Source organism: Malaclemys terrapin, chromosome 1, assembly GCF_027887155.1.
Source record: "Malaclemys terrapin pileata isolate rMalTer1 chromosome 1, rMalTer1.hap1, whole genome shotgun sequence".
Classification (NCBI taxonomy): Eukaryota; Metazoa; Chordata; order Testudines; family Emydidae; genus Malaclemys; species Malaclemys terrapin.
The window spans coordinates 336421342-336442727 of record NC_071505.1 but is presented as its reverse complement, the minus strand read 5'-3'; the positions used below and the strand labels follow the sequence as shown (position 1 = coordinate 336442727).

Below are 21386 nucleotides of genomic sequence, written 5' to 3'. Positions count from 1 at the left end.
GACCTTATTTGTACCAGCTGGCTGCACTGAATGTTTGATTCTCAACCAACATATTTTCTATGTTTGATGCACATGGGCTTGGGCCTGCAAACCCTCACCCAAGCTGACTTCAAGGAGACCCATTCATATGAGCAAAAATTCATAACTGGCCCCCATCAGTCAGTGTGATGCACATGGGCTGCACCCATCCAGAGCCCCACTGATTCAGGGAGGTCTTCACTTTGACATAAGCACATAGCAACTGCCAGACTGGATCAGACCCATGGTCCAAGAAACGCCGACAGTAGGCAGAAGATCTCATCCTAATCTCTACTAGTGAGAGATGTGGGGTTAAACCCCCAAGACATGAAGGTTCATCTCCCTTCCCATCCTTGGGTTTTTGTTTCTTGGTTACAATCAGTTATTCCAGCTCTGGATATTCTTGTTATCCGCATACCATGTCTAAACCTGCTTTGAATCTTGCTAAGTTTTTGGCTTCCACTTTATCCTATGGCAGTGAGTTTCACAAACTAATTACACAGTTTGCAAGAAAATGTTTTCTTATCGGTTTTGAATTTGCCACCTTTCAATTTCACGGAATGTCCCTTTGTTCTTGCGTAATGAGACCAGAAGTTCCTGATCTACCTTCTCTAAACCATTCATTAATTTAGGTACTTTTATCATGTCTCTTCCTTTCTAAGGAAAACCATCCCAATCCTTTCAATCCCTCTTCCCAGGAACGTTTTCCCATGCGCCTAATCATTCTTGTGGCCCTTCTCCAAAAAAACTGGTGTTAAGGATCCACCCCCTGTGACGGGTTGGATCACAGAAACCCCCTTGGGAGCTGCCACCTGATGTACCAAGACTACTTCTATTCCTGTTTTCCCTGCCAGCTCAGGACTCCAGCACCCTGTCTTGCTGAGCCAGACACTCCCGTCTGCTCCAACACTGACCCAGGGTCTGAATCGCTTGCCCCAAAGCTGCAAGTTTACCTGAAAACAGCTCACAGACATGTGCTTGTCTTTAGCACTCAGATGTCCAACTCCCAATGGGATCTAAACCCAAATAAATCCATTTTACCCTGCATAAAACTCATAAATTGTTCGCCCTCTATAACACTGATAGAGAGATATGCACAGTTGTTTGCTCCCCCAGGTATTAATACATACTCTGAGTAAATTACTAAATAAAAAGTGATTGTATTAAACACAGACAGTAGGATTTAAGTGGTTCCAAGTAGTAACAGACAGAACAAAGTCACCAAGCAAAATAAAATAAAATGCGCAAATCTATGTCTAATCAAACTGAATACAGATAATCTCACCCTCAGAGATGCTTCAGTAAGTTTTTTCTCAGACTGGACACCTTCCAGGCCTGGGCACAATTCTTTCCCCTGGTACAGCTCTTGTTCCAGCTCAGGTGATAGCTAGGGGATTCTTCATGATGGCTCCTCTCTCCCCTTTGTTCTGTTTCACCCCTTTATATATCTTTTGCATAAGGCGGGAACCCTTTGTCCCTCTGGGTTTCCACCCCCCCCTCACTGGAAAAGTACCAGGTTAAAGATGGATTCCAGTTCAGGTGACATGATTACATGTCACTGAAAGACTTCATTGCCCACTTGCCAGCACACACATATACAGGAAGACTCACAGGTAAAACACAGCCATCTGCAGACAATGGTCCTGGATAATGGGAGTCATCAAGATTCTAAACCATCATTAGTGGCCCACACTTTACATAATTACAATAGACCCTCAGAGTTATATTTTATATTTCTAGTTTTAGATACAAGAGTGGTACCTTTATACAAATCGGATGATCACACTCAGTAGATTATAAGCTTTGTAATGATACCTTACAAGAGACCTTTTGCATGAAGCATATCCCAGTTACGTTATATTCACTTATTACCATATTTTTCTAAAACTATCCCAGTTACATTATATTCACTTATTATCATGTTTTTGTAAAACCATATAGACTGCACAACGTCACACCCCCACATACCACACTGATGGCAAGGAGCTTTTCTTCCAACAACATGGTCTCTAAGTACAGCTGTGCACACTGTCTTTGCTACACAAATAAGCCCCAGACCATTGGAATCAATGTAAGCCCTTCCATTGACTTTGATGGGCTTTAGATCAGGCCCTGAATACCACCACACTACACACATTTGAGCTGTAAGCAGGGTTCTCTTTCACAGCGAGGCAATGCCAGTTGGTTCCAAGGTCTACAATGCAGCCACATATACCTGTATTCAAAGTCAGCCCTTACATTTCACTGTTTGTGCTTGTTCAAACCCCCCCACCCCCCCCCGGCTCATAAGGATTCTACAAACTTCAACCCTACCAGTCAGAGTGCACCCAGCGTCTGCATGTGTGCTAATAGCTCTGGATACTATAATGCTACACTGGAGGTGGTGACTAAGTTCAGCTGCCAACTTCACTTCTCTATATCCTGACATCACGGCTCTGATCCCTGACCCGTTGAACAATGGACAGTTCTATGCAGCGTGGTCGCACGTTCTTCCCACTGGAATCTCAGATCTGACGTTATGTGCAGTGAAGAGTATGCGAGGAACATGGAGGGGGAAAAAAAAAAGACATCTGGCCCTCAAATCATTGATTCTTCTTAAATCAAAGCAAATGATATATTCCTATAGGCTTTCCATATGGATAGAGCTATTTACAGACCGTACGAGACAGCTGAAAAATGCCAGAGAGCTGCAAGCTGTATGTGATATTGACAGAATGAAGGCAGTTAATCTATTTTCCATTGGCAATGAGCATGTATAATTAATATTATGTATGCCCCACACTGTGCTAGATATCGTTCCTAAACACGGAGTGTGCAACCAGTGTGGGAGGTTTATGTAGCCACAGACACACAGGATAGCTGATGGAGTCACATGGTAGAAAGGGCTGAGCAGCATGAATTTGGGAGGCACTCCATAACTGGGAACAGTCCACAACTGCAGGGAACCTTCCCTTCCCAATTGGGCACATCGCCCATCTAGTGGGAACTGTGGAGTTTTCAGCAATTTGGAAAAACAGGTGGCTCAATAAGAACTTAGGACAAGATTTTCAAAAGTGACTAATGATTATTATTAATCGTGGTTATTACCATAGGGCTCTGTAGTCTGGGCACTGAAAAGCACAGAGATGCAGGCAGTCCCTGCCCTAACAATCTTACAGTCTAAATAATGGCTGACTTGATTTTTTAGGGGCCCAAGTGGAGACACCTTAAAGGGGCCTCATTTTCAGAAAGTGTCTTCCCAAAGACTCACTAGACACTTCTGAAAGGTTTGGCCTGGAGCCTTAATTTAGGCAGCCATTGTTTAAATCTTGGTTCTGGTTTTTAGCCCTGCAGTATTTAAAGCCACGGCAATTTTATTTGTAGGAAACCTATCACTAGCCCAGGAGTGAATCTTCCCATCCTGGGCCTTAGATGGGAGTAATTCTGGGTGAGAAATTCCACATTTTGGACAGAGAAATTCATTTCTAGGCACTAGTGTAATAAAAGCAAAGAACCACCAGACTGATACAAAGATTCCCTGATGCTCCCAGGTTCGTCAGTGAAATCACACACCAGCTGAATACCCTGAAGAAAGGAGATAATAAATATAAAAAAGGGCAGCTCCAGAAACAAAATCCCCCATGGATTGCTACTCACGGAGAAACAGGCATCCTTGTCCAGCCTAGACAGCAAGATGTGCATTTACACAGTTCCTGCTTAAAGGGCATATCTTTTCCACTCCGCCTCAAAAAATGCAGCTGAAAGGTAACATATAGCCGCTTGCTTTGGAGAGCGTCTTTGACAAGAGGAAGACTGTAAGATCTCTGGGGCAGGGGCTGTCTTTTAACTTGGTGCTGCCCCGGTACAAATTATTACTATGATCTATGGCCTGTGTCATGCAGGAGTCAGACTGGATGATCTAATGGTCCTTCTTGGCCTTAAATTATTATTGTTCATCAGTTTTAAAGAGCTATTCCTCCCCCTATACCTACCCACTTAATTATAAGAGGAAGGTAAGAAAGCGACCATTACACCAATGACCACTTCTATCTGGCTTTTCATGCTTCTGCCCAGTGGCAGACTGGCTACTTTTTACAGTTATAATGACAATTGGGATCTAATTTCATTTTGTAGCAAGATGATCAGAGTTATTTATTATGCTCTCCAGACAAAGTCCTGCTCAGATTTAATAAATAAATGAGAGAGAGCAACCATGCACGTCCCTTTCATGCAAATAAAGAGATCTGGAACATTTTACATCAACCTTTTCAGGGCTTTGACTCAAAAAGCTTTTGCATAAATGCATCCAGCCCCAGCGTGATATTAACATAATGGTGCACAATGGCGGTTTGGAAATAAGCTGATTTCCAGTGCTGACAAGCCATCAGCTGGGACGGGAGGCTGTAAAAGCTAATCTCCCAAATTGCCCTCAGCCTATTTTAATTCTGCTATCTTGTAAGTATTGCTTGGTGTTTGGAAAAAGTTACTGTAATGGTTATTGATTTAGTTAGACACTGATATACAGTGGAAGAAGAATAGGGTGTTTCTTTAATAAATCTATTTTTATTAAATTAATAAGAGGCTTGGGGAAGTGTGGTCTAGTTTATAGAGCACAGGACTGCTAGTCAGGAGATCTGGGCAGTATTTCCAGCAGGACTACCCACGGGGAGAGGAGGGGGGGCAAGTGGGGCAATTTGCCCCAAGCCCTGGGCCCCACAGGGGCCCCCACGGGAATGTTGGTAGCTTCCCCCTGCCCCCGCCTTCGCCTTTCCCCATCCCCCAGTGCCTCAGCGCGCCACGTCCAGGAGTGGCCCTGGACAGCGCTGCAGCGGCGTGGCTCCGGCAAGGCCTGATCTCCTACCGCTCAGAGCCGCGTGGTAAGGGGGCGGGGCGGCGAGCTCCGGCGGGCCGAGCGGCAGGAGCTCCTGGACGCGGCTCGCTGAGGCTCTGGGAGGCGGGGGTAAGCGACATGGTAAGCCCCTCTGAGCTGGGCACCCCCCCAGCCCTGACCCCCAGCTCCGAGCCCAGGCCCTCTGAGCCGGTCACCCTCCGACCACTGGCTCCAAGCCCAGCCCCTCTGAGCCGGGCACTCCCCGACCCCACCCCCACCCCAGCCCTGACCCCCAGCTCTGAGCCCAGCCCCTCTGAACTGGACACCCCCCCCGACCCCATCCCCCCACAGCCCTGACCCCCAGCTCCAAGCCCAGCCCCTCTGAGCTGGGGACTCCCCGACCCAGAGCCCAGCTCCCCACCCAGCCCTGGGCAACAGTAGCGCCACCCCCAGGCAGCGACAGCCCATTGGCACCAACCATCACCATCACCCAGCGACAGCCCATTATGTAATTGCAAATGTATACATACCATTAAAGCATTTAATGTTTTTAAATAGTGTATTTTGTGTATTTTCAAATTATTAAAAATTAGTTTTTGAATGTATTTCACTGGTTATTTTTTACATTTCCAAATACATGTTACTATAGTATTGCAACTTTTTTTTATGGAAGGGAACCCCGAAATTGCTTTGCCCCAGGCCCCCTGAATCCTCTGGGCAGCCCTGATTTCCAGTTCTGTCACGGACCTCTGGGTGACCTTGAGCATGAAGGTCACTTCCTCTGACTGTGTGCCTATTTCCCCTCATAGCCCCTGTCTTGTCTATTCAGGTGAGCACTATGGGGCAGGGACTGTCTCTTACTATCTACTTTTACAGCACCTAGCACAATGGGGCACTGATCTCTGCTGGGGCCTCTAGATGATACAGTAAGGTTACAGTAGTGTCCATGATGGGGAGGGTATGAACATTCATGGATGGTCCCTGCTCTGAGATGCTTATAAACTGAAGACAGACAGAGCTTATGGGAAGCAGAACATAAGGGGCAGTTTATATACAATCCAGTTACATGCATACACTGTCAGGGCTGCCCAGAGGATTCAGGGGGCCTGGGGTCTTTGGTGGCAGGGGGCCCCCGCCACCAAATTGCTGCCGAAGACCCAACACTTTGGCAGTGGGTCCCGGAGCGGAAGGACCCCCCCGCCATGGGTCTTCAGGGCACTTTGACGGCGGGTCCTGGAACGGAAGGACTCCCCGCCGACGAACTGCTGACGAAGACCCGGAGCGGAAGAAGCTCTGGGGCCCCGGGCCCCGCAAGAGTTTTCCGGGGCCCCGGAGCAAGTGAAGTACCCTGCTCCAGGGGCCCTGAAAAACTCTCATGGGGGCCCTTGTGGGGCCCGGGGCCTGGGGCAAATTGCCCCACCTGGCCCCCCCTCTGGGCGGCCCTGTGCACTGTATGTATCATGCAGGAGTGGGTCTTTGAGACGGACTGAAATATGAATAGATAGGAGCCTTGCAGATGAGCCCAGGGAGGTGGCAACATGCATCCTGGTGGTGAGGGGGAATATGTAGAAGACAACACAGATGTGGTTCAGTGGTTGGGAACCAGCCTAAGACTTAAGGGGACTTGGGCTCCATTCCCTGTTCTGCCACAGCATCTTTGGCAGATCACTTAGTCTCTCTCAGCCTCAGTTCCCCGTCTATAAAAAGGGGATATCAGCACTGCCCTATATCACAGGGGTATTGTGAGGATAAATCCACTGAAGCTTATGAGGTTGCTCAGACCCCACGGTAATGAGGCCACGGACATACACCATTGAGAGGTAACTGTGCAAGAAGCTGACAGACAGGTGGACACACAGCTGTGGGTCTGGGTGGCAAGCAAAGCTTACAGGTTGACGGGACTTCATTTATAAACACGACTGAGATCAGCAAAGGCTGCAGAATGGGCTCTTAGTTTGCAGCTTCATATGAGGAAATAACAGACCGTATTTATATGACGCCTCTCCACCAAGTGATATTCAAGGTGTGTCACACGATACAGCAATTAAAATCCCATAAAATTACAAAGCCAAAGCCCGGTGCAGTGTAATATTCACTAGCACGTTTCTAATGCTTGTTTTAACCCCTTCCCGGCTGACGTCTTGGGGACAGCGGGTATATACCATGGCAGGGGCAGGAGGGATGAGGTGGAATGGGTGGGTATCTAGTATCATAGCAAGCACAGTTAGGAGGAAGAGTGCCAGGGTCAGGGTAATTGTAGAAGGAAAGAGCTGTGTGTCCTAGTACACAAAGCAGGGACCTAGGAGTTAGATTCTTAGATTCCAAGGCCAGAAGGGACCATTGTGATCATCTAGCCCAGTGGTTCTTAACCTGGGGTGCAGGCACCCCCTGGGGGTGGGAGACGCCCTTTCTGGGGGTGCGAGACATGCCAGATATTTTTAGAAGGTAAATAATCGAAAACACAAATTAAGCACAGGCACTTAAGTACAACTACTTTGTTTAATCAAACCTATGTATTTATTAACATGATACATTTTTTAATGATTACTGTAATATACAAATAAAAAAATATTTAGGTGTAAAGAACTGACCTACTTCAACGATTTTTTAAGGGGTGCGAGAACATATTTTGAGAACTAAAGGGGTGCAGGCTACAGTAAAGTTTAAGAACCACTGATCTAGCCTATCCTCCTGTGTAACAGGGGCCAGAGAACTTCCCCAAAATCACTCCTAGAGCAGATCTTTTAAGAAAGACATCCAGTATGGATTTAAAATTTGTCAGTGACGGAGAATCCATCACGACCATTGTTCCAATGGTTAATTACTTGCACTTGTAAACATTTTTGCCTTATTACCAGTCTAAATTTATCTAGCTTCAACTTCCAGCCACTGGCTTTCTCTGCTCATATTGAAGAGCTCACAAATAAATATTTGTTCCCTATATAGGTACTTAGAAACTGTAATCAAGTCACCCCTTAACCTTGTCTTTGTTAAACTAAAATGGATTGAGTTCTTTGATTCGATCACTATAAGGAATGTTCTTTCTCTGAACTCTTTCCAATTTTTCCGTCATCTTTCTAAGAACTACAGCTGTGCAAATAATAGCTTTTTCAGTTCTCTGGCAACTCCAACAAATAAAAAAAAATAATAATTTCAGGTCAAACAAAATGTTTTATTCTGACACCATCGAAATAGTTCATTTCCAATTCTGACCATTTTAAAAAGAGAATTTTGAAACAAAATTTGTATCAAACTAAAAAAAAAAAAAAAAAGAAACATTTTGAAAATGTCAAAATACAACATTTAATTTTTTTTATTTTTTTCCCCAACTGAAACAATTTGGTGAAACTGACATGAATTCGCAAAACATTTTGGTGTCACCAAATCTGCATTTTTTGCTCAAAAAAGTTTTTTATCCAAAAAATGTCACCTGGCTTAAGTTAGGACTCAATACCACCACTGCTGCAGTGTGTGTCCTTGAGAAAGTCATACACCTCTCTGTCAAATGGGGAGAATGGTGCTTACCCACCTTTAGAAAATGCTTTGAGATCTCTGGATGCAATGACTTAGTAGTATTGGTTTCAGAGTAGCAGCCGTGTTAGTCTGTATCCACAAAAAGAACAGGAGTACTTGTGGCACCTTAGATATATATATACACATACAGAGAACATGAAAAGGTGGGAGTTGTTCTACCAACTCTAAGAAATTAGCCTCTTTAGAGTTGGTAGGAAACTCCCACCTTTTCATCTCCTCACTATATGTTCCATTCTATGCATCCGATGAAGTGGGCTGTAGCCCACGAAGGCTTATGCTCAAATAAATTAGTTAGTCGCTAAGGTGCTACAAGTATTCCTGTTCTTTTTAGTAGTATTGGTTACTTTTATTAAAGGGGGATTTAAATGACCAGCAGGACTTCAGAAAGGAAGGATGGCCTTGTGTTGAAGACAGTGTAGACTGCTGGCACCCAGGAGATCCAAGTTCAATTCCCTGCTCTGCCACAGACAACCCTATGTGACCTTGGTCAAGTCAGTTGATGTCTCTGTGCCTCACAGGCAGTAATAAGCAACAAAGAGTCCTGTGGCACTTTATAGACTAACAGACGTATTGGAGCATAAGCTTTTGTGGGTGAATACCCACTTCGTCAGACGCATGTAATGTTTCTTTTATCTATTGTGTCCATTAGATTGTAAGCTCTCCAAGGCAGGGACAGTCTGTCACAGGGTGTTTCTACAGCACCTTGCACTGTGGACCCCCAATCCTGACAGCCCCCGTATGTCAGTAATACAAATAAATAATTTGTAATATTTGCTCTGCATCTAAGTCACTAATATCTGCTTTGGTCCAGTAAACAGCATTGCATCACCCACTGCATGTGACATTTGTTTGTGAAAGGCCATTTAATATCACTTCTGGTCTCTTCCAAAGAAAAATTAATCCAGCTTCCTGTTATACTTTCCTTAAGTGCTGTTTGTCTTTCTTAAGTTCAACTTACATTTTGCCATCATCAATCTTTTATGTCCACAGTGGACTTTGCCAGGGACATGGGCCAGTCCTGATGTCATGACGCAGGCTTGATAGAGAGAGAAAAATTCTTTCAAGCAACGTTACCAATGCCAAAGCATGAGGCAAATACATATTGTGTAAATTCAGCCAATATAACTCCTGGTCTCCAAGGATGGGGAGTTACAGATGTAAATTCCAGTGCAACGAAATAAGACTATAACTCTAAGTCCTCCCCAGTCAAATATAATGGCTGGCTATAAAAAAGGCCTCAGTATTTTTATGACCAACAAGTAGAAGAAGGGGGGAGCAGAACAGCCAGTTGTAGTGCATCACATTGTCTGGCCAGTTTGGGAATCACATCTCCATACAGCATTGCATCATTGGTGTGGTGCAGCACAGACACTATAAGGAACACTCCTCCGCTGGTGGAGGAGTTGTGTTTGCTGACCTGATAGGTCTTTTCCAGCTCTAACACAGGATTATAAAGGTATGTTCCTCTTTCCTCTGGAACATCAAGTGCTGGCTGCTGCTGGAAGCACTTGATGGATCAGAATTCTGATCCTAACCATACGTTCATAAGGGGCAATTTGGATATAGAAGTGCAAATTCACAGCTGACATAGGAGACACTCAGTCAACGTCAATGGTGTTGGAATCTCTTTCACCAGGGATGAGTTTGGCCAACAATGTCTGTGGTGCCCTACACAGGGCCTGAGGACTTCATACATGTCGTAGGGTGACCAGACAGCAAACGTGAAAAATTAGGACGGGGGTGGGGGGTAATAGGAGCCTATATAAGGAAAAGACCCAAAAATCGGGACTGTCCCTATAAAACCGGGACATCTGGTCACCCTATACATGTGTTTAAATGGCCACCAGTCAGGTCACATGTTGGCAAGAATCCACCGAGGTCTCTCTCAAGTGCCTTTGCTATTCCCCTCCATGCAGACTACAACCTCTAACACTCTCTAATTTCATGAGCAGCCATTAAGACGTCAAGCCCTGAAACAATGTATATTTTGCTAGATGCCCATTTCTTGGTGTTGCGCTGCACAGTTAGGGGCAGGGGAGGTTTCTCCCCAAGTGCATAGCTCTATGCAAGCAGGTGCCTTCCCCAGCCTACTCTGAAACATAGTCCAAAACTGCAGAGTCTCAACTCACCGCTTTCCTTAACAATAACATCAAGTTCAGCTAAAGTGTTCTTCCCAGGCATGGCTGCTCCCCAGTTTCTTACCACAGTGCTGCTCAGCTCACACCCTAGATCTTCTCTTCAGGGAGCCACTCCCACCTCTCTTATACCCAGGTGAAAATAAATGAGCCACCTGCCTCAATGAGTCAACAGAACCCACTTAACCCTTTCCTAGCAGGATCAACCTCTGCTAACAGGTTGCAGTGACTCAGGAAAACCTTGCCAGCCTGTTACCTTCCCATTTATCGCATGTGCTTGCATCAGGAAGGAAGAACAGGTCCTTTTGTTACTGGAGATCTGGTGAGACTCTGTGCCCCGGTGCAGAAGTGACCTGTGATGTACATTTTACATACTGAAGGTCTGATTCGTCTCCGATTTACAGCAGTGCAAGTCTACTGAATTGAACTGAGCTACGCTGGTGCAAGACCAGTGACAGGGGAGACTCAAGCCCCTTACTTTTGTTTAAAACAGACAGCTTAGCCAACCAGCACAGATAGTAACACTGCAGTGTGAAGATAAGCAGGGTGGAGTGGAATGGTTTGATTGGAGGATAAGAGAGAGTTTACGCCCAGAATTAAACAGCAACACAGTAACTTTAGGAGTGGCTAAGTGCTCTTCTATAATTGCATACTGTATCTTCACTCCCTCTGACCTGAAATTGTTAGGATTCTTACTATTATGATATCAACCCCAGCTGAGATCAGATCCCGATTGTGCTAAACACTGTATAAACACATAGTAAGGCACAGTCCCTCCCCAAAGAGCTAATAGCCTAAATAGGCAAGACGAAAAATGGAAGACAGGAACTGTAACTTCTGATCCTGATTTTTATATTCATACAGCACCTTTTGTGCAAAGGGCTCTCAAAGCACTTTACAAAGAAACAACACACAAAGGATCAAATCCCCCGCTGCTGAAATGCAGCTGCTTCTCAAGTGAAACAGCAACTTCTGGACAATGCAGGATGTGAAGAGGCAGATCATTACCCCTCTGAATCTGGAGGGAGGTTATGAAATTGTACAAGGTGAAATTTGGATAGGTCCCTGGGTTTAGCACCCGCCCCCTTACCGAGGGTGCCACAGAATCTAGAGAGATCAGGATCTTTGTTTGGCACCACTTTCCACAAGGCAACACCAGGCCTCCCAACTGCACTTCAGCAACACGCCCCTACCCAGACACCCAGGGAAGGGACACGCTTCTAGGGGGTTTCTAATCATGTTGGACAATAAAAATAAAGTACCGTTACGGAAAAGTTTGTTGTGTTAATACAGTCAAATCCTGAATGAGCCAAATCCCAGCTAATGACAACTCATGGTCAGAGAGGTCCTCCTGGGATTTGAATTTTGAGAGTAAATCATGGCAGTAATAGAGGGAACGATGCAGCTAATTCAATAGGGGGCGCTCTTCCCTCTCAATCAGTACAGAAGCCAATGCGGTGGGAGGACCTCTGTTGCTGGGGCTGTTGTCTTCCTGAGGAGATGGAAAACTGAGGTCCTCACTGCTTGTTTTCATGACAGAGCCCACAGCACATTGTACAAGAATAGAGGTGTTAGCCTCGGATTCCTGACCACACTGGCGCTCTCCTCCTTCCATGTGAGGAACTCGAGTATGCATGATTGGGCTACACCTTTCAGACCCCTTGTCAGGTAGGTATGGTAAACATTATCACTACCATTTCACCAGGTTGGAAAACGGAGGCATAAAAAAAAAAAAAAGCGAAGGCCAATGTTTTCCAAGCCAGTCATTGACTTTTGGGCACTTGTCTGGAAACACAGAGGCCCAGACCCACAAAAGTATGGAAGCACCTAACGCCCATGAATTTCAATGAAAGTTAGGCACCTAAATACCTTTGAGGATCTGGGCATGAAGATCTGGATTTCAGTGGGGGCTGTGAGTGCTCAGGGCTTTCAAGATGGGCACCCAAGAGTGGCAAAACAGTGGCCACTTTTGCCAATTGTGGCCAAAGTGACTCTCTACACGACACAGGGTGAGCCAATGTGAGAGACTGGACTAAAATCCACATCCAACTTCCAGTCCCAGGAACATGGTATCCCCTTGAGTGACATTTGTTTATAGCTTCCTTCGTCACATCCCATCTTTAACACATTGAGAAGCATTGCTGTGCAATGTTAAAAGCTAAGACATTTCACCCCAGAGATGGCTGCATTTCCAAGGGAGGATAAGGTGTTTTCTAAAACATATGTGGTTTGCAAAGTGCTGTGGGATCTTGCTGGATGAAAGGCGCCCTTATATGCACAAATCTTTATTGTTAGCCTCCAGCATTTCACACCCTCGTGCACAGCATTTAAAAGATTTACTCGGCTCTTGCTGGAATGCCGGAGCACAAGGGCTAAGTGAGTGTTCTTTCATTGGACAGTTAATGACATTTGATGAGTTAAAGGCACTGGTGACTCAGTGTTGGCAATTTATATTTGTAGGAGGAGGGTGCTTTGCTCCATTAACCTAAAGGCAGCCTCCATTGCTCATTACATAAAATGAATCTGTCCAGCTGCTCGAAAGCCTAAATAAATACATTGTGTTTTAAGGGTTTGGTCTTTTAAAGAAGTCTAATGTAACAAAATCCAATTGTTTAAATATATTAAGACTAAAGTAACATGCCTAGTGGTTAGAGAATGGGACTGGGAATCGGAGGCACTGGATTTGTTCAGCGGCTTTGAGCAAATCACACTGTCTCTGGTTGATCCTGACATACTGCAGTGACAGGCATGGTACAGGAACCTAAATAGATCTAATCTCACCCCCAGCATAAGCAGATGCAGCACCTCTGAAATCTATGGAGCTGCGCCCATTCACTGCTTGGCTAATTTTGAGTCATTCCCTCAGTTCCCCCTTCTGTAAAATGGAACTAATAATATCTGCCTATTTTCATATCTTTGCTATGATGCTTAAGCAATTAAAGGAGCTGCAGCTCAAGGTAAGTCCCAGTGACACCCATGGTCCTTTATGTTTGCCAGGTGAAAGCAATGAGAACCCAGGGAATAGTTTTGCTGATGCAGCCCAAGGCAGACTAGAGTCTACTTTGCTCTCCCAAAACTGCGCTGGCTCTGAAGGGCTAAAAGCCAGCGGACACTTATTTTTGTCACTACAGTCAGCAGATCTTACTCTGAATTCACCCAGGGAGTGGGTCTGCTGAGTCAGAAGATAGCAGCTTCACACACCCACTGTTCAGAGCCATGCGATGACACACCGTTACACTAGTGCCGTCCGGAGACATCTTCAGAGGGAGAGCACAAAGCAATGGGATTTATTTTAATAAGTCCAGAATGTGGCATAGCTGCTGTTCAGATTCTTTACAACTTACAGGAACTGTTTGATCTCAACGACTAATGATAGCACTTCGATAGCCCTTTACATCTTCAAAGCCTTTGGCGAACGTTAAATAATTAACGCTAATGACAAGGGGGAGCTTAGGAAATAAAACCAGTTCTACCAAGATATAATATCGCTGCACTTCAGGGCAAAGGTGTTCAGAGCTGTTCTTAAAAAGAAAGATAAGGGAGAGTTTAAAGGATGCCGCTCTTTGCACAGACACAGGAGTGAACGGTAATGAAGAGATAGGGTATGTCTACACTGCAAAAAAAAGGTGTGTTCTTAACTTGGGTTAAAAAATGTAGTGAAGACATGGCAAGTCTGCTTTTTCCTGTGTAGACGACACACACGAGTAGCAGGAGACAGTGAACCTTGGAAGAAGAAAGTTAAACTGGACTCAGCCATTCACTGTGAAGTATCTAAACTAACTCTTGTCCCTTTGGCTGGTGTGTTCCTTTCCTATGGCTGCTTCCTCACCAAGGGATAAATCCCAGCCTCCCAGAGAAGACAGGATGGAAACGTAACCCTCCCGTCCTTCAGTCCTCCTTGGTTCCAGTGGTGGACTCGAGAAGGGTGAGTCTCTGGTAATGCTTGAAGGGTTGGAAGGATCTTCGCTTGGAAGCAAACACTTGCAGAGGGTATAGTCATTCTGGCAGGTGTAAAGACACTAATGTGCCTAAATACCTTCGAGAATCTGGGCCTGAGCTCAGATGGTTTCCTTGTGCAAGGCACAGAAACACCAAGCACCTTCCCTGGGGGCGGGGCACTGTTTTGAGTCTCTTTAACCAGTCAGGGCATCCTGGTGGACAACATAATAATCTGCAGCACTTGGTGTGGGCCAAGTTCTCTGCTGGCGTAATTCCACTGACTTCCATGGAGTAACATCAGCAGAGAATTTGGCTCTGTCCCAGGATCCCATCGGAGGGTCTGTAGCTATGGCGCTGCGCTCTGCACTGTGTGTAGGGGTGGGGGCTCCCCTGACCTGCAGAAGACGTGGGAAGAGCCAAGGGATCTACATCTATAGTCCTTATTATAGAGTCATTGCTCCCCCTGCCCCCAAGGAGGGGGGTTCGCAGCTGCTCTAAATCCTCCTTTGTCCGGGACTCCCCAGGGGCACAGCCCCCTTGGGGAAGGGGGAACACTAGCCCCCAAATGGACACTCCAGCTCACTCTGATCTCAGCGCCCCATCCGCCTCCCACCCCTGCTGCCTGCATCCCTCCTAGCAAAGCCTGGGGCGCGATCCTCGTCTGGCATGAAGCCGCCTGCCAGAGCAGGGCTCCCTTGACTTGAAAGGCGCTGCCCCGACTGACACCAGCTGAGCAGCTGCTGCCCTGGGACTGGAGCCCCGGGCTTGGGCTTTGTCTCAGCGGGGCTCCTGGCTCCGTCCACGTGGCTTTCTGCAGCCCCCGGGCCCCGCTTGCAGGCTTCCCAACGAACGGGCACCGGCCCCAGCATCACCCTCCTGGCCCCGGGCACTGCTCCAGCCACTCCCGCCCCGCCGCCCGCAGATCGCCGCCGGCCCCGAGAGACCTGCGAATGTGTCCCAGGACCGGCCTCCACCTGGTCTGTGCCTAGCCCCAGCCCCGCCCCTGCAGCTCCAGTGCCCGCACCGCCCGCCAGCCCCCGGGCTGCAGCACGCACCGCAGATCAACTCCCTGCCGCCTGCATGGGCGTTTGCAGCCAGGAGCCAGCGCCGCGCCCGGGGCGGCAGGTGCGGGGATGCGGCGAGGGAGGCTCCTCGCCTGCCGGGAGCCGGGTATCCGCGGTGCGGGACTGCGCGGGTCAGTCCAGTTAAGCGGCACCGACTCCGTCCCGTGGGCTGGGGCGGGACTGCCCGGCTCCGCTGCGGGGTCCCGCTCTGCTCGGGGCTGAGCATCCCACTGCCGTGGGTCAGCCCCAGGCTGGCCCAGGCTCCCCGCACCCCGCCAGGCGCCTCCCCCGCGGCTGCCAATCCCGGAGCTCCTGGGGGTCACCGCGGTGCCCGGCGCCAGCGACGCCCCGCATCCGAGCCCTCCCGCTGGGTCGGCTCCCAGCTGAGCGCCCTGCCCCGGCCGGGGCACCCCCAGCCCGGCACCCCCCGCTCCCGGGCAGCCCGGGCTACTCACGTATCGTCTCAACTTCTTCTCCGGGGGCGACTTGCGCAGCCAGCCGGCGCACACCACTTCGCCGCCGCTCATCCCGGGCTGCCCCGCCGGCTCTCCGCGGCGCCGGCCGCATGCACCCGGGCAGCTCCCGCCTCGCTACGCGCCCAGCCCGTCCTCCGCGAAGCAACTCCCCGGGCGCCGCGCCGCGCCGCCGGGGCCGCCTGGAGCGCCGGGGTCAGTCGGGCGCGGCTCAGCCGGAGCCTGCCCTGGGCCGGGTGGCAGCAGCCAGCGCCTCCGCCCCAGCGTCGCTCGCTGCGCGCCTGGGACTCCTTGTCTTATCCAGAGATCCTCGGTCGGAGCCTGGGCTGGCTCCGCTGGGCTGACACACGCACCCTTTCAAACCCCGCCAGCTGTTCGGAGCTGGGAAGCAGGAAACCGCCTCTTGCGCCCCACACACCACGCCTCCCTCCCGCCCGCCCCGCCAGCCTGTTTGCAAAGATACCAGACTGGCTGGGTCGCAGCTTCAGCTTCCAAGGCAAGGTCAGCGAGGGGATGCTCAGACACGGGTGGGGCTGGGTTTCAGCCCCCGCCCCCTCCCCGGCCCGCAGCGATTTTGACACGGCTCCCTGCGGTAGAGGGATTCCCGGTCCGACAGTAACAAGAGTACCACTAACCCAGCAGGTGACAGGCTGGATCGAAGCAGGGCTCTGCCTAATGCAGGAGCCTGGCCTCCATGGACTCCCCTACCAGCTGCTTCAGAGGCAAACACCCTGTGGCAGGAGGCGAGGGGTTAATCTGCCCCTCTGGGAAATTCCCTTCAATTATCACCCCCAATAGGTAGAGGTTGGTTTGTGCCCAAGAGCTGGAGAGAAATGAGGGAGCCATCGCAAACAACCGGGGGACCAAGAAAAGAGTCTGGACCCCGGGATGCCTGTGACGGCCTCCCTGCAATTAGCATGGGGGGAGGGGATCGATAACCTGTCATATTATTGATTTTTAAATAATGCCACAGCGCCCATTGAAAGGGGATATGACTGCTACTGGTGACTGGTCGCTGGGTTTCATGTTACAGTGTATGATGTCCTCGCTGAAATTAGCAATGCCCTGTCAGATCTGGAAATATTGTACCTGTTCCTGTTCCCATTGAAACTCCCCTTCACCCCAGTGGTAGCCGGATTGGGCCCTAAATCTTCATTCGTTGCCTCCCCTTCTGCCCCCGCATTCTGAATTTCTTAGTGGTTATAAAGACAGTTGCATGGCCTGAGAAGCTAAAAGATGGAAATGGCTCTGATCCTGATTCTCTGCTGCTGGGGTCTCTTGGTCCTACATACCTGCAGTGCCAAGTGACTAACAGAGCAGCAGCGTGATTTAGTGCATAGAGCAGAACAGCCCTGTGCTCTAGTCCTGGCTCTGCCTTAGATCTGCTTAGGCAAATCATGTCACTGCTCAGTGCCTCAGTTTCCCTTTCCATCCTTTGTCTACTTGCCTAATCTTTATGGACAGGGACTGTCTCTTAACATATGTTTGTACAGCACCTTGCACAAAAGGGCCCTGAGCTCAGTTGGGGACTGTAATACAAATAAATACTAATAATACTTGGCACTTATACAGCACCTTTCATGTAGGAATCTTCAATCACTGTAGAGTCTGTAATTAAACCGTGCAATGCCTGCGTGAGGTAGGTCTGACACCCATTTCCCAGTTAAGGGAATTCCTATATTAACAAAGGCTACAGTATTTTGCGTCTATTAATCCTGAAGGAGAACACCTACAAGGCAGTCTATGCTATTTATTAGCAAGCTAGAAAAACGGATGTTTTCGGGCTCCCAATTTTTCTTCTTTTGTGGTTGACACGTAAGCATCTAAAAATGGGGTCATCTCCCCACTCAGCATCCGAGTTACATTTCTGCTCTAAAGCACATTGAAGCCAATGGGAATCCTTCCACAGACCTCAATGGGCTTTGAATCAGACCCATGGTGTATAATGGCACCTTGGCCGTGAAAACACGTAGTGCCAAATTCTCAACTGGAGTTAATTGGCGTAGTCTATTGCCTGCATGGATCTACCCTGATTTATAGTAGTTCAGCATTTGGCCTGTAATCTCTCTTTGGTTTCAATGGGACTTTGGGTGTTTATTGAAAACAGCTCTGCATTGGCCCACATTCTCCTGTCCGTTATACAAGTTTATATAACTCTGGATTAACTCTAATGAAGTTGATGGAATTACTCCAGATTTACACTGGCATAAGTGAGATCAGAACCTGGCCCAATGTCTTTTATTGCTAATATATGGAGCCATTACGGGGTGTGTGCTAATGATTCATGAGTTAAGACCTCATTCATACCCCATATTGACATGGGTGCACTGAAACTGGCCTTAAATCTGATATTACAAAGAATCCTGTCTGGATTTTGATGTTAACAAGCCCCATCATACATAGCGTTGATATGTACCATTATATACCATATACCTATACAATGATGTCTCAGGATTAAAGTGGATCAAATAATATTCATAGAATAAGTTATTCAACAAATTTGGTGACGTTTTATGGATAAATTATCCCATTTCTCCCCTATTTTTTATCCACTTTACTGAGCAGGTTAAATCACAAAATATATTTGAACTCATTGCAAAATCCATCCAGATGAGATACCTGATGAATTATTTCCCCATTTCTTGCCCATCCCTACTGAAAAATCTGACAGCACACATCTGGGCGCTGTGATGTGCAAGCCAGGTGGAATATACAGAGCCGAAAGCACTATTTCCATCTTGAACATGTTAGGATCCCTAAAATGAAATACAGGCCACATGCAGGCGTAAGCACATACACGTCAGAAGCAAAGATGTTCCTTGAGAAGGCTCTTATCACATGCCTGTCTGATTCTGCTGTGACTCAGTATTGCAAGCCTGAGAGTGGCACGCAATTTGGCAATACGTATATGATGCAATATGCGTGCACTCAAGCTTCGAGCTGTTTATAGGGCCATGGACCCAAACTCTATCCCAACACGCTTGCCAGAGTTAAAGAGAAAAGGAGAGTATGTGGTGTGTGTTATGAGACAGCACAGGTATAAGGGCCTCACACTGGGTTCCCCACTGCCTTGTGTTGTTACCCTTGACACTTGCAAAGTGAAGGCTGTTCTGATGTGCACATGGAGCTGACTACAGAAGGTGCAAGCTGCCCTTGCAGCCAGCCAGGGGACTGAACGAGGGGCCGCTTAAAGCTCTAGAGCTTGAGCTGAAGAGCCAGCTGCCTTGGCTGAGAGCTGTAACAGACTCATAGCCTTTGTGGAGCGGGCACAGGGAGCACACACGGATCAGGGAGGTTACCGAGGCGGTGGAGAATCAGTATCGGCCAGTAAATCCAGTGGAAGAGGAAGCTAACAGGACGAGCAAGGGAGGCTAGATGGGAGATGAGCGGATGAGCTTGACTCAGTGGATTGCAGAGTAACAGGAAGGCCACTCCGGACAGCAGGCGCTTCCAAGGTAGAGACTCTGGGTGACACATGCTAGGCCCAATGAGCGGGGACAATGGTGAAATGGGATGACACCCTCTAGCACAGACTTTCTTATTGATTATCATCACCCTGATCTTACTCCCTGGCATTTAGCTGTATGGGAACTGACATGCCTGGAACTCCGAACTTCTAGGAACCATAAACTCCTGCACACTTCCAATTTGTACTTTCAAATTATTTAAATGAGGAGCTGCGCCATCTACTGGAGGAAAGCTGATGCTTCAGGCAGAATAGCTTCCCTCTAGCTCTCCAGCGGGTTATTGCTGTTTAAGCAATAAGGATAGAGGCGCAGGGCATTTCCTGGAGATTAAGGAATAGGCAGCTGCAGTGCTTTGGGCTCTTAACCCCACTCAGTCGCTAATGCCCTGTGTGGAGATCCTTATTTGTGGGATGATGCTGAAGGCAGAGGGGGAACCAGGTGATAAGAATCAGTCGGCCCAGACAGCGTTTCCCTCCTCTCCAATTCCGAGCGTGCGAGCGGTCTCACGAGCGACTCACATGGCCCCCCATCCCTGTATTGTTTGTTTATTTATTTTGCGGTAGCACCAAGACCGTGCTGTGCTTGGCCCTGTGCACACACACAACAAAGAGAGGGGCCCTGTCCCCAGGGCCTTACAATCTAAAGGCCCCGTGGACGTCATGCTCTCCAGAGAAGGTATCTTCACCAGCTGCAGGAGATCCACAACCACCACAGGCTTGGCTGAGACTCAGGCAGAATGCCAGGGGCTCTGCTCCACCCCAGCATGCCCTCATCCACAGTAGGGTTACCATATTTAACAAATTAAAATAGAGGACCCTCCACGGGGCCCTGGCCCCGCCCCTTTCCCACCCCAGCCCCGCCCCTTCCCCGCCCTAACTCCGCCCTCTCCTCCCTCCCACTCCCAGCCACGCAAAAAGGGCTGCCCGAGCGCTACCGGCTTCACGGTTTGCTGGGCAGCCCCCAGACCCTGCGCCCCCGGCCGGCGCTTCCCCAGCGCAGCTGGAGCCCGGGAGGGGAAGCGCCCAGCCGGGGGCGCAGGGTCTGGAGGCTGCCTGGCAAACCGTGAAGCCGGTAGCGCTTGGGCTTCGGGCAGCCCCTATGCCTCCGGACCCTGCGCCCCCGGCCGGGCACTTCCCCTCCTGGGCTCCGGCGGCACAGGGTCCGGAGGTATGGGGGCTGCTCAAAGCCCGTAGCGCTCGGCTCTTAAACAGAGCCGAAGAGTCGGGGAGGAGCAGAGCCGCTGCGGGAGGGGAAGTGCCCGGCCGGCATTTTCCCGGACATGTTCGGCTTTTTGGCAATTCCCCCCGGACGGGGGTTTGATTGCCGAAAAGCCGGACATGTACGGGAAAAACCGGACGTATGGTAACCCTAATCCACACCCACTATGCAGAAGGGAGCGGGGGAATGGGTAGCACAGAGATGCCTGTGCTGGCTCTGTGCCAAACAGAGCCTCTCTTGTGTCAAGGACAATCCTTGCTTCCCCTTTGCGGTAGCTCTCCAGCTGCACTGCACTGCTGAGGTGGCCCAAAGCAATCAAACCCAGGAGCAAGTCTGGGGCCCTGCATGACTTGTCCAAATCTGTGACAAGGCCAGGAACTAACTCCACGTCCAAAGCCCTAGCTGCATTGCTAGCTATTAGTCTCCTTGTTTAATTAATTTCCACATTCTGGAAGGCACCTCAGATACTGCAGTGCTGGGTGCCATATAAGAACCTGAATAGAACTGAACCACGAGACCATCCTTCTGTCTCCAGTGACGTGCAGCAGCTCCAGCACTAGTGCCCATTGTCCACACACTGGGAAGAAAATTAATGCTGAGTGCTTGTCACGTTATTGACTTGAACTGGGACCATATAGAACATGGTTGCAAGCAAAGTCCTGTAGTAGCACCAAATCTTGTATAAAGGGGATCAAATGAGGTGTCTAAGACAAGGTTATGGTTTGCTA

At 48.7% G+C, this 21386-nt stretch overlaps 1 protein-coding gene across 2 annotated transcripts in view; it reads right to left on the bottom strand.

Annotated features, from left to right (window-relative positions):
* Positions 1-16330, bottom strand: part of GAB2 (GRB2 associated binding protein 2) — a 196624-nt gene extending 180294 nt beyond the window's left edge. For both annotated transcript variants that reach the window (XM_054015774.1, XM_054015776.1), the window contains exon 1: positions 15956-16330. In XM_054015774.1, the coding sequence (XP_053871749.1) occupies positions 15956-16027 (72 nt within the window). In that variant the 5' untranslated portion in view covers positions 16028-16330. The remainder of the gene's footprint in view (positions 1-15955) is intronic.
* Positions 16331-21386: the final 5056 nt, after the last annotated feature.